Consider the following 12788-nt stretch of genomic DNA (forward strand, 5'->3'; position numbering starts at 1 on the left):
TATGAATGTTTTTTTTACAACTTCAGCAGTTTTTACGAGAAAAAAACTATCTTATGAGAGTAACCATTTGTGTTAAATAAATGACCTTGCTTTATTTTCCCTCATGTTTCCTTCCCTCAAATTGGTCTGAAAAAGACATTTTATTTCGTCTATCACAGTTTCTCAGTCTAATTTTTGTCATATCTCAAATTTGTCGAGCGTCCTGGACTATTAAGTTTGAGATCCTACAAAAAAAATTGAGTTCGTATACAATGATAAAACCAATCTTTCAAGATAGTTTTTTTTTCCAATACTTCAATCGTATTAACACAGATAGATGTATTGAAACAAGTAACAATTTTTTTGCTTTGCTGTTTTAGCATAATAGTTAGAACTTTGAAAGTTCGATGTTTTTCGATCTATTATGATTTGTTGATTTGCTATAATGCTTCAATATTCGTACACATCTACCTTTTCTACTGAAACATTCAGTTTTAGAAAATCAAATCAGTCGAGAACACTTCTTTTTTTAATTTTAAAAAGTAAATTACCTGATTTGTTATTCATCTAAAGCTATGTAGTATATTTGTTAGTAAATTACAAATTGTTGTACAAATCTGCACCAGTTAATGAACTCAAATCTTACAAATTAAAAATTAGCATTGAAATTAATCTCCGCGAGTTATTATCGATTTAATGAACAATTATTTAAAATTTGAAATCAAGAATTAAGTTTTATTCAATGTTTCGAATTTTATGAAAATTGGAAGTTTATTATGTTTTTATTTTTCATAGGGACATTTTGTTCAAAAATTCTCTTCGCCGTTTATCTTTTTCGTTTTTCTACAATACAATATGAGCACTGCGTTGTTTATCCGATCATCATAATTGAGGCTCGATTCCAGCTAAGAAGCTTCCCGACTAAATTATTGCAAAATAGCTCTTCCTTACTTCTTCTGCATAGAAGCTGAAACTCAAAACGCACAAAAACGCTCTTTAAGCTCCATGTGTCATCCAACAACTCCCGTTTTTTGCTGGAGTTGCTGAGTTCAGATGCTGAAGTTTTGCAGAATATCATCCTTAATCTCCTTAGTGCTGGCCATAGACTCAATCAGTGCCTGGATGACAGCTGCCTCGCACTGTGAATTCTGCAATAAGGTCTGGGGGTCCCTGGATTGAGACCAGAGACAGTTGGGCGCTATGACAAGAGCAATGTTGCGACTGGTCATTTTGTTGGACTCAGACTCGTCCACGATCACCTGAAAAAAAAAATGATAATTAACCAAGCGTTAACAAATACCTTGGCAGAAAGCTTTTAAGCCGAAAAAAAATCAACAAGATTTAACACTTATGAAAAGTCCCCCTCGCCCTCAAAACAAACAAACAGAAAACATTAATTGGCCGTTTATTGAACCAACATGAGACAGCTAACACGATTTAATATAGCCCGAAAACTAGAAAGCCCAAAAAAAAACGAAGTCAAAAAAATGAAGAAAAAAAAGTTAAGACTAATAAGAAGTTATTACGCCCCCCCTCGCCCTCAAAACACAGACACGCAAACACACACACACGCACACTTTTTTCGCTAGTCAAAGGACGTAATATGAGGCCGATATATAATAAACCAAAATCTATCAACCCGAAAAAAAAAGAAAAAAAAACAAGGCAAGGAAAAAATCGTTGTCATGAAAAATTTGAATTACAATTTCTATTAAGATGTTTAACATTTTGTTCAATCCCTTGAAACAACTCGAAATTAGGTCACTAAGCCGATAAAATATAGACGGAAATTAATTGGGCAGAATAAAACTTTTAATCGAAAACGAAAACAAAAAAGAAATATATACGATGTCAAGGTTGAAAAAATTACAGAGAAACAGCAGAGGTAAATCAGAACACTAAAAGCAACTATATTGTTAAAAAACTTAAATTCAAATAGACTATTTAGTTGGATGGTAAAAACAAAACAGAAACTAAGCCGACTGCATGCATGCTAAAACCTGTGAAGTGCTGAAGTTTACTGCATGCATGCTGATATCTGTAGACAAAGTTGTTTACGGTGCAGAAAAAAGTGCAGTACCCGATTGCATTACCCTTGCTATCGCAAGGGTAAACCATAATAAACAGAAGCAAAAGCAAACCTTTGATGACTTAAGCGAATCTATATGCACGGAACGAGGATCAATTTGGAGCATAACCAAATCATAAGCACTACTTGATATGTTATTGTAAGAAAAATCAATGTTTCTCCAATTTCTATCGCGCTGAGAAAATCCGAAAAAAGGTAAAAAATGTTGCACTTATGGAAAATGCGCTGCTTATTCGATCAATAGATGATCGAAATTCTTTCATCTGGGAATAATAGCCACTTTCAATTGGGGCCAACAGACTATTGAAAAAGTGCTGCTTGAGAATACCGAAAAAAAAACGACTAAAATTTTCTAAAATATTCTCAAAAAAAATATGGCTTAAACTTCTTTGATTTTCAAAAATAACTAATGATTGACACTTTTTTGATGGAACTAACCCAATATGAGCAAAAACAGATCAACGTATTTTTTTTATTTCGCTGGTATTGGCACTGATCTCAAAGGAGATACTGACACATTTTAAGAATGACACTTTTTTGATGAAACTACCCCAAATGTGAGCAAGAAGGATCAACGGGATATTTCAAAATCAAAAACCACTTTTGAAGATATACGCCAATCTCGTGTCATTTTCACTTTAGTTATTGGAGAGCATAATTTGCATTCCTTAGAGCAAATGAATATTAACTGAACTTAATCAAATTCGAGCACTTACTGTTAATTTGGTAAATGACCGCAATACGAGTGTGCTCCAGACGTTGAACTTAAAATAGGCAACTATGAGCAAAGCAACTAGGCAACATGAAAAGCAACTAGGGAGCAAAGCATACAAAAAGAAAGCCAGGCAGGGAAATAAAAAATATTGAATAAAAACTTTACTCGAGTGGCAAAGCTGCACTTCGCAAACACAGGCAACAAAAAAACGACAAAAAACATCTCTAAAAGGTGAAATAAGAAAGGTAAAAATAAGCCTTGAACAAAATTTTTTTTGCCATGTAACAAATTTAAACTTCCGATCTCGAGATTTGGACTCTCGCATCCTCAAATCTGCGATACGCTTCCTTGGAAATTTGCCTACATCTGCGACCAATAAAGCAGCAACCGACGCTAATAAACTGTTAGAGCAATGCAGCAAAAAACTGAATATAAACTAATGCAACAATAATAACTCTGCAAGCAACAAATTGAGGAAACTTTGCACGCAATTAAATGGAAATTGTAAACTCGAAGTGTGTATAAATTATGCGTTTCAAAAGTTTTCGAAATAATAAGTTGAAAAATTTCTGCAATGGAGTTTTGGTTTTTGTACAAATGTAACAAACAAACAGCATTTATCGGATCAATTGAACTAAAATGCAACAACAGTTAACTTTTTATTATTCGAACGCAAGACATAGGCTAATACTACCCATGCTGCCTGCTGCAAAAACTGTCACAAATCAAAAATAGAACTCACATTTGTGACTTAGGTTGCAAAAAGTAGACCTGTAAAATCGCTTAACGCTCTGCTTGTGTAATCACCTTATAATACAACAGTTAGACTAAGTTTAGTTCGAGTTAGGGGCGAGCAACCAGTGAAACAAATAATAATTAGTGATTCAATTTATTAACCTCCTAGTTCGCTCACACATAGCCAACAGAGACATGGAAAATAGTCAACAAACGCAAGAAAACAACAAAAACTGAATTGTTTTTAAAAACTCTGAACTTTCGAAAGCCGAAAAAATAGATACTTTACAGCTCCTTGAACAATTTATTATTGACAATTTTTCCATAAAAATAATCCAATTTGAGAAATCTGGATCAAAAGGTAAAATTTGTATTTCGCTGGGAAATCTGATAATTAAACTCCATGTTCGAAACTAGAAGTCGATCACGGTTTTTGTGACTTTTACACTTTTGATGTTCAATAGTGGAGTTTTCCTTCCTTTTAACAATGGAAACGCAATGAACTTTTTAAAAAAATCACAAATCAAACCTCGAAAAATTAAAATTAAGTTTGAACAGATTTTCAGATTTTTTTCGGAAAACAAACAAACAAAAGAAATCACCAAGCCCTATATAAGAGTCTTCACTACATTCATTACTCTTAAAAACACTTCGGGCATTTAACTTAAACTTGAAAAAAAACAAGCTCGACCCTCCAAAAATACATTAACACAGAGATACGAAGCTGCACATGGCGAACACAAGCAAAACAAACAGCATTAAATAGCTCCAAAGAGGCAACAAAAAAGACACAAAATGCTCTCAAAATTGAAAAACTCTCCATTACCATAATCAAAAACTGGCGTTTACCAGTCTAAGGCCCTGTCATCTCTTCCATATTTTGGTGATATGTTACAATAGCTGGCAATTTTGAGAACTATTTGAGTAGTGCATGTATTAAAATTGAGAACTACAGTGCATAATACAGTCATTTTATTTTAAATTAATTTTACATGCTACTAAGATAGTTTTTGTAAATACATTACTTTGTCAGATGAAATTCCATTCAAAAAATCAAAGTTCATATTTCTTTTGTCTAAAAGACTATAAATACTGTTCGAAATAAAAACAAAGAGCGATCAGCTACTTAATTTCAATCTGCCACCTGTTGGAACATATCACAAATAGTAGTTTTGCCATCAAAATGAGCTAATTTTTACGCGAGTTGGGTTACAGCAAGAAAGTACAATCGTGTTATAACACTACGCTAGCTAGCAAAATTCCATTAGGTCTTCAAGAAAAAAATCTACGATAAAGTTTCAAGGTAGAAAAGTCTTCGGGTATAAAGAACGAAGAAACATTACGCGAAAGCGACGATGGGTTGAAACTCCTTCATTGATGAAAGTTCGAATCGCGACAGGCCACTTAGTTCATATGATTGGTCGGCCGTTCTCGCTCAGGTTTGCGACTTCGGCTGAGATTTAATTACCTGCAAGAATGCTATTAGATATTGCAGCACACTTCTGTTCGGCTCATTGAGCTGTTCTGCCAATTGCACCACTCCTGAGGTGATGTCACTCTCGTTACTATTACTGCTGACACTGTTGATGAATTGGGAGTAGCAGTGCATTGGAATGAGGGGTTCGTCTAGTTGTCGCAGCCACTGCTTCAGAACCTAAATAGACACAATATGACAGCATAATATGGCAGCAAGAACAAAAAATAATTACGACCAGTTTTTCGCAAATTCCAAAAAGTAAAGCAAACACGTTCTTTAACGAATCAGTGAACATGTTTTAGGGAGCCATTCATCGCATGAGTTCTCAATGCAAAAATTCAAAATAAAATTTACTGATTTGTTATCGGAAAAGGCCAAGAATATAGCAAACTTTCATCAAAAATTTTAAGCAAAACTGCAGTAAAATTAAGAACAGAAAGAAGATTATTCGTCCACAAATCTTGTTAAATAATAAATTCAATTTCCTTCATCACGATTTAAAACCAAAAGCTTAGGAAAAGAAAAGATAACCATATTGAATTTACTCTGGCTAGCACGTTTGTGTCGTAGTGTTGCCAGAACTTGTGGTTGTCGAGAGAGGGAGGATTTGAGGCCGGCTGTGAATTGAGGGCCACTTTCAGTTTCTGGCTCTGCTCTGCATCACCCGACACTCTGAAAGGGATATTCAACATTGAATTGATGTTTTAAATACAAACGTTTACGTTTAATGAAATAACAATACCATAATATACATGACTAAAAAACTATTTCCTGGCTACATTACCTCAATATTTTTCTAAGTTCTTCTCATGATAGACTTACAAACAAATATTCATTATGATGAAATATTCAAAAAAGTACATGAACTATTTTATACCATCAGAACTTCAGACTAAGCGCAATGTCTGAACGACAACGGCAGCACTGGAAGATAAGAAATACAACCAAAATTACCCACCTTTGTCTTAGCTAGCTACCTACGTTTCTAACTACCTACCCCCCCCCCCCCCCGTGATATAGATGTTTTATAATTTACGTTGTAATCATTGATTTTATGATCTGTTTGTATTTAGGGTGTAACTAAGCCACTTTTGATGAAAACTGCCACAGGTGATCAAAAATTTGAAATATTAACGTACAGTAGTTATTATATTAAACAATACATGTGAGGGGGGGGGGGTACAAGAGCCATCACTGACCTCAGAATGCCCTCTTGTAGATGTCCCTTCCTGGTTACAATCTGAGAGATAAGTGCATGTAGTATCCAAGGGATGTCCAGTGAGTTGATACTCTTAATCTCACTCTCTTTCTGAGCCTGTATGAGGTCGCACAGACAGGATCCAAATACAGGCTGTTGGTGTAGGCCATTCTGAAACACGATAGATTAATGAATTTGAGAAGGAAAACAAGTCGTCATAGCAGAGCTCTGCATGTTCCAACTGCCGGTTTAATTCCTTGTAAATATTTAGATTCAATAATATTTAAAATTTAAATCCACACATAATCAACTTTAAAATCTACCGCTGAAAATCATCTAGACTTGCGACTGATTACAAGTTATTGATGAATTTAGCGTCTTTTAATATCTTTTAAAACAAATTAGCTTGTCTCGCTTAAATTTAGAATGATTTTGAGCTGCTACTGCTAATGCAGCCTTCCAACTTAGCGACTTAGGTTGATTTGCGACTTAGGTTAGAATTAAGTTGCATCGTACTATCGCTAGGCTACGCTCGCGTAAATCATAAGGGCATTGGAAAAGTATATATGCTCCAAACATATCCAAAAAAGCTGATTTTCAGATGCCCACCAATTCCATGAAAATCATCGTGTAAACAAAGTCAATTAGGGGAAAAATTCTAGTACCTGGTTGCAGTACTTTTGATTTTTGCAAGAGTAAAAACCTTCCCCTCACGCAAGACTTAGTGCCTATTCACTGTTACCCTATAATCCCTTAAATACCTTAGCAGCTACTCGTATATTGTATGTTAGTTACCCTAGAACCATGATGTTGCGCAATTGTCCATCAACCCACAAAGCACTAAATTCTCGACAAAATGAGATTTTGAACATAATTACACACTATCTTATTATCCGTTACACTCATCGGTACCTCAATTCAGTTTACTTCTCAAGTCTATAACTGTGGGAAAAAAAATTGGCGAACAATCTTCCCACTACATCAATTTTGATTTTTTCTCGAGGGGTCTGAAACTGGTACGAAGCAACAAATTGACAATAGAAAAAAATAGTTTCCCAATTAGCTGAAAGCGTGTTTTACTGACCCTGGCAGCCACCACCTCCTCCACAGTCGGTCTTTTACTCCTCATCATCTGAGTGGAGTTATCCTCCAGTGCTTTAATCCTTCTCATTCTCTTCATCTGTTTCCAACAGTGCACTGCATACTTCTTGCACGGAATTGAACACAACTGAAAACAAAAATAGTGAACTCTGTTGAAAACAAACAGTGACCATTACGACACCAAGCTCGTTACTTTGGAATTGGTTTGGATTCCGCATGCATTGTCCCTATATTTTCCCTGGAATCCGCATAACTTTTGTTGGATTCCGCATTATTTTGAAAATTCCTTAAGTCGGAATTCTGATGGAATCGAACAAAATTTCATTTAAAAGTATCGCATAAAATTTCTATTTGATCTTTATTTTTATTGGATGTTTTTATTCCAATATTCGACCGCTAAAACCATCAAAACGTCAGAGAAAAGACCAAAAAGCACAGTACTTGGAATAAAACACAGCTGAAAACAAAAGTATGATAAAAACATTCGATCCTACAAATAAATTTACTCATGAGCCCTATTTTGAACACTACCAACATTTCGAACTCATTTTTTGAACTCATATTTTTTCCTTGGAATCTGAAAATTCAGTTTTAGCCATGTTAATTTTATAGATTTGCAAAAAGGATTTACCTAGCTCTCATCGCAGTACCGCAAAAAAACTCAAATCTGAATGAATTTTAAGCAAAACCAAATAGTAAAACGCCTGAAAATGGCTCTTTTTTAATTTTTCAAGAGTTCTCGTGATGTACAGCTAATGTACATATTAATGCCGTTGAGTGAACGAGAAATTTTGAGCCCAAAATTTATTTCACTCCTTTAAAACTAGGTTTTTAACTTCAAAACGTTTCTTTTATTGACCTTTTCAAGTGTAGTGGTGATTCCCAAAACATCTTCGTCCAACTGACCGCCATCCCCCTCCGACAACAAACCCAGAACTGAATCCTCCCCTTTTCGATCCCCAGCCCCTCCGCTCTCCCTTTCTTCATCGTTGTCGTCTTCCAATGTGAACTCGATCAAGAAGTGTTCCAGATATTTCACAATTCTATCCGAAGGGGCGAAAAAGGAAAGGAAGATGGCGAGCAGTTCCCAACCTTGCTTCACACTTGACCTAAAAATGAATTTAAACTCAGATATTTTTTAACTTAGTTGAATATTAGCGCGATAGGGCATGTTGGAATTCAACTTTGAAACTTCAAGCAAAACAAAATCTCTTCTACCCACATCGATTCTAGAGGAATAAAAGATTTGGCAAATAGCAATATTATCAAAAAAAAAATGCTCAAACATCTGAATTTTGCATGCAATCTTCCCCATTTCGAGCCATTGTGGTGTAAAAAATTGTGCTTTCTCTTTTTTATCAAAAATTCCTTTCGAAAAACAACGCATAATTTTTTATTGAAAAAAAACGCATAATCATTTAAACACTCAGTTGCCAACTTCACAACTTTTATGGCCAATCATAGTCTAATAATCAAAACATCGAAAAAAAAGTTATATCGAATATCTTTCAGTTGTGTATAGTTTAAAAGACGTTGTTTAGTTGAAAATTTTCACGTATTTGATGCTTTTGTTACAAACGGCCTCAAAAATTTTGAAGGAGAATCTATTTAGGTATCAATCTAAAGCGCAAATTTGTGAACCGGATCTATTTCTGCGAGGAAACTGTGGTAAATGTTCAATTTCCAAATGTTCGTTATATACTCACTGTCTGGAGTTGTCAATGCTCTGTTTGCACACTTGTAGAATCAGCTCATCTCTCAACTGCACAATCTCCCACCCCTTCACAGCCAACTCCACTGCACACAAAATCTGCAATAGATTTTCAAACGCTAAATTAACATTTGAACAGAGAGGCGAAGCTGCGCTTAGCGATTTACTTGCGGGAACACGACCAAAAAACAGTTCTATCAAGTGAAATAGGGAAAGAAAGCCTCGAATTAGCAAAAGTTCGGCTTTGTGTCGAATTCGAATCTGAGATGTAGCAAATTTGGGTCTCACGCACTAACCTCGTCAGATACGGATGATTGAAGACCCCGAAAACTAGCCACCAATAAGGCAGCTGCATATGCTAATAAATTGCCAATTAGATGCAGCAAAAGTAACACCGCATACAAAAATACACAATTTTGCATGTAATAAATCGGAAAGCAGAAAGCCAAATGATGTATAAATTATTCATTAAAAAAAAATTGCGAGATACATTTAGTTGGAAAATTTCTGAGATCGAGCTTTTCATCATTGTACTGCTGTTTGAAACTGATTGATTGAAGCTGTTTGAATTTAAAATGTATCAGCTTTGTTAATTTTTTACTAATCAAATGTCAAAGCACATATGATATCACACTGCTACTGCAGCCTACCGATTCAAAAATGCTTCCAGAAGTAGAACTTCTATTTGCGACTTAGGTTGAAAAAAAGAAAGTTGGTACTAATGGACTTTGCAAACTCCAACACGAGCTCGTACTTTCTCGATAAATATATCATAGAATATGAAATCGTTAAATACATCACAGAATGTGCAACAATGCAACAAGAATGCTCGTATATCAGGGCAAAGCACTGAATGTTCCGACTGCTCCTTAATTCAAATCGAATAGTTTTTGGTTGAAAAAATTATTGAAAAACTATAAATTATGGACAATATCACAGATCAAGTATGAAAATTTGAGTCATTCGAAATCATTATGACCAATTAGCTAGCCTTAATTCAAACTTTGAACGATTTTGTTGAGCGGTAGAATTCGCCAAGCATAATAATTCGCGTTACTCTTTCAGAATTATGGATAAAATCTACAAAGCGCTTATAAATTAGTCCAGAGCATGGTCAAATTGGCAATTTTAAAACTCCCAAAACTTTGCAAAAAAAGATCGGATGTAAAATATCTTTTTTTACTTGATTTCAGGGAGTCAATATCTTCAATGGGCATAAATTATTTTTGTTAATCGCAAAAATAGACTGAATAAAAAAAACCGCTCCAAGCACCATTCTGGAACATAAACTTTCAGTACGAACGTTCATTAAACATCATCACCTGCAAGTCTTCCTCTGAGTTCGGACCACGATTTGAGTTGGTATTTGTGTTGTGCTTTCTATCTCCCATGTATTGCTGCACCAATTTGAAACAGTCGACTGCTTCCTTTTTGAATCTCTTGTCTGCAATTAGTGGTTCCCGAATCACATCCTAAATATTAAAAGTTGATTCAAAACCTAGTAAATAATTTAGCAATATTTATTTGCAATATTTTTAAACAATAATAAGGCTTAGCAATATTTTATTTCAAAATATCCACGAATAAACGAGTTCGGCATAATTAATTTTAGAACCTTCAAACTTCGAAGAAAAGAAATAGAAATACATCACAGTAAAGCTCCTCTAAATATTTCAAGAAATTTTCATGATTAATTGAAAGTTTTTGTTGCTCAAAAGCTAATCTTTCTATTCCTCTGAACAATCTGAAAAATTGTCCAGAGGGTTAATATTGTCCGACTGTTAATATTGAAAAACAAGTTTATTTTTGGAACTTGGTCCACCGTTTTCAGTATTAACCTTAGTCCATTTCATCACATCAGAGGTGGTCTGTTTCTTCTTAAACAGCCCGCTCTTTCTGGCCAGGTCCAGAGTAGCCCCTGACCCGCTCACTCCTCGAGAAAAGGGAAGAGCAGGATCATTCTGACTACTGTTCGTCTGTTGATTATTCGTCAGACTACGATTGTTAGAATCCAGGCTACCGCTAAAAGCAAGCAAAAACTGAGAATTAGGGCTACAAAAAAAAAACTCCACCCATCTTCGTCCTTATACCGGTGAAACTTTTGTTCACTGTGTCAACAATTGGCTCCATACTTCCACTAGAAGCAAGCAAACGGAGGGTATTTCTAGCAATGCTTCTACAGGGCCAATAAACATTAAATGTTAGGCGTTTAGCAAATGCAGTTTTCTTGTTCTATCAACATTTTAATTAGAAAGCAAATTGTAGTTCCAACCTGCCGCTAAAAGAAAGAAAAACTATCTATCAGGATTCCAATCAAGTATTAATAAAAAAACGCAAATACGAACTAAAAGAATTGTGAAAATAATTGTAATTGAAAATTATTTTCAAATTTTTTGAAACTATTTAAAATATTCTTCAGTATCGAAACATCAGAAAAACTTCTTTAATATGGATTTGATGTCTTTGATTTAAAAAAAACTTCGAAACCTATCAGCTAATTGGATATATCTACCTTGGGTTGAATATTGATTCTTGTATGACACCAACAGGAAGCCCAATGTCAAATGGATTCACAGTTCTATGTTCTGTTTCTGGAATCACAACTGGAAAGTTTTTCGGTTCATTTAGATCATTTCCACTTAGAATTGAATTGTTCTCATAGAAGGCTTGATGACGCTTAGTGCAAGTTGCATCGCTTGAATCTGGATCGTCGTAATCGTTGTAGGTCTAAGCAGAGCTTTCATTTTATTTTGAACAAGATAGCCGATAGATAGCACAGCATCTATATATTGCATAATCGACATCGACTACAGTTTTTACAGACAAGAACAAAAATTAACGCAATGAAAAAGAAAAAATATTTAAGAATTTCAATTTTTAAAGAAAAAAATATTCCTTTAAAGTTTTTCGAATTTCAGAAACAATTTATGATTGGCCTTTTTTGAAATAAAAATTAATCCAATTTAGATAAAACACTGGAGCGACATGTAAATTTTTATATTCCGCTGGAAAATCTTAAAAGTAAAACCGACTTTCGAAACTAGAACTCGATCATTTTTTTGTGACCTTTACACTTTTGAGAGTAAACAAATGAAATTATCTAAGCATAGGAGAAATCAAAAGTCCAAACGCAAAAAATTAGATTTGAAGGTTACCAAACTTTAAATTTTTCCTGAAAAAAAAAAACAATTCAAAGAACCTCAAGACCTACATATGAAAATCCTCGTTTTTTTTTCAATTTTTTTTGAGAATTTTTTTAACTTTTAATGCGAAGGACGCGTTAAATGAAGCTTCAAAAACCCGCTTATCTAAGGAATGTTACTGTCTAGACTTGTGTTTTTTCTCGATGCTGGGAAAACTTTAATGTAGTTCGAATCACAACTGAACGAGCTATATTATGATATATGACTCAATACACTCTGATTATAATTGTTTTATCTGATTTTGCGTGAAAATAAGAAACATAGCCAGTCGATAGCTCGAAAAGAGTCAATGAACTCAAAGAAACGGAAAACAGAAAAAAAGAACTAAGTATAAAAAACAGTTGAATTCGAGAGCGATAAAAGAGTAGTAAGTCCTTACTACTCTTTTATCGCTCTCGAATTCAACTGTTTTTTATACTTAGTTCTTTTTTTTCTGTTTTCCGTTTCTTTGAGTTCATACATACGGAAAGTTAACCGCGTATTGAGGTCTGATCTCGTGATATGACATCGCTAGATATCCAATCATGTTCATAATTTAATAATCATCGCGATGCTCATCCACTCTTAAAAGATGTTAAAA

The 12788-nt window shown here is 34.4% G+C and overlaps 1 protein-coding gene across 3 annotated transcripts in view; it reads right to left on the bottom strand.

Moving 5' to 3' along the window:
* Window positions 1-557: 557 nt before the first annotated feature.
* The window catches only part of LOC134855210 (probable serine/threonine-protein kinase DDB_G0282963), a 514793-nt gene continuing 502562 nt past the window's right edge, over window positions 558-12788 (bottom strand). For all 3 annotated transcript variants that reach the window (XM_063871667.1, XM_063871668.1, XM_063871666.1), the window contains 10 exons: window positions 11518-11732; window positions 10844-11027; window positions 10328-10477; window positions 9001-9104; window positions 8154-8403; window positions 7278-7421; window positions 6195-6364; window positions 5541-5667; window positions 4987-5172; window positions 558-1238 (listed from right to left, as the gene is read on the bottom strand). In XM_063871667.1, coding sequence (XP_063727737.1) covers window positions 1029-1238; window positions 4987-5172; window positions 5541-5667; window positions 6195-6364; window positions 7278-7421; window positions 8154-8403; window positions 9001-9104; window positions 10328-10477; window positions 10844-11027; window positions 11518-11732 — 1740 coding nt within the window. In that variant the 3' untranslated portion in view covers window positions 558-1028. The remainder of the gene's footprint in view (window positions 1239-4986; window positions 5173-5540; window positions 5668-6194; window positions 6365-7277; window positions 7422-8153; window positions 8404-9000; window positions 9105-10327; window positions 10478-10843; window positions 11028-11517; window positions 11733-12788) is intronic.

The sequence above is a fragment of the Symsagittifera roscoffensis genome, chromosome 10, assembly GCF_963678635.1.
Source record: "Symsagittifera roscoffensis chromosome 10, txSymRosc1.1, whole genome shotgun sequence".
NCBI classification, from domain to species: domain Eukaryota; kingdom Metazoa; phylum Xenacoelomorpha; order Acoela; family Convolutidae; genus Symsagittifera; species Symsagittifera roscoffensis.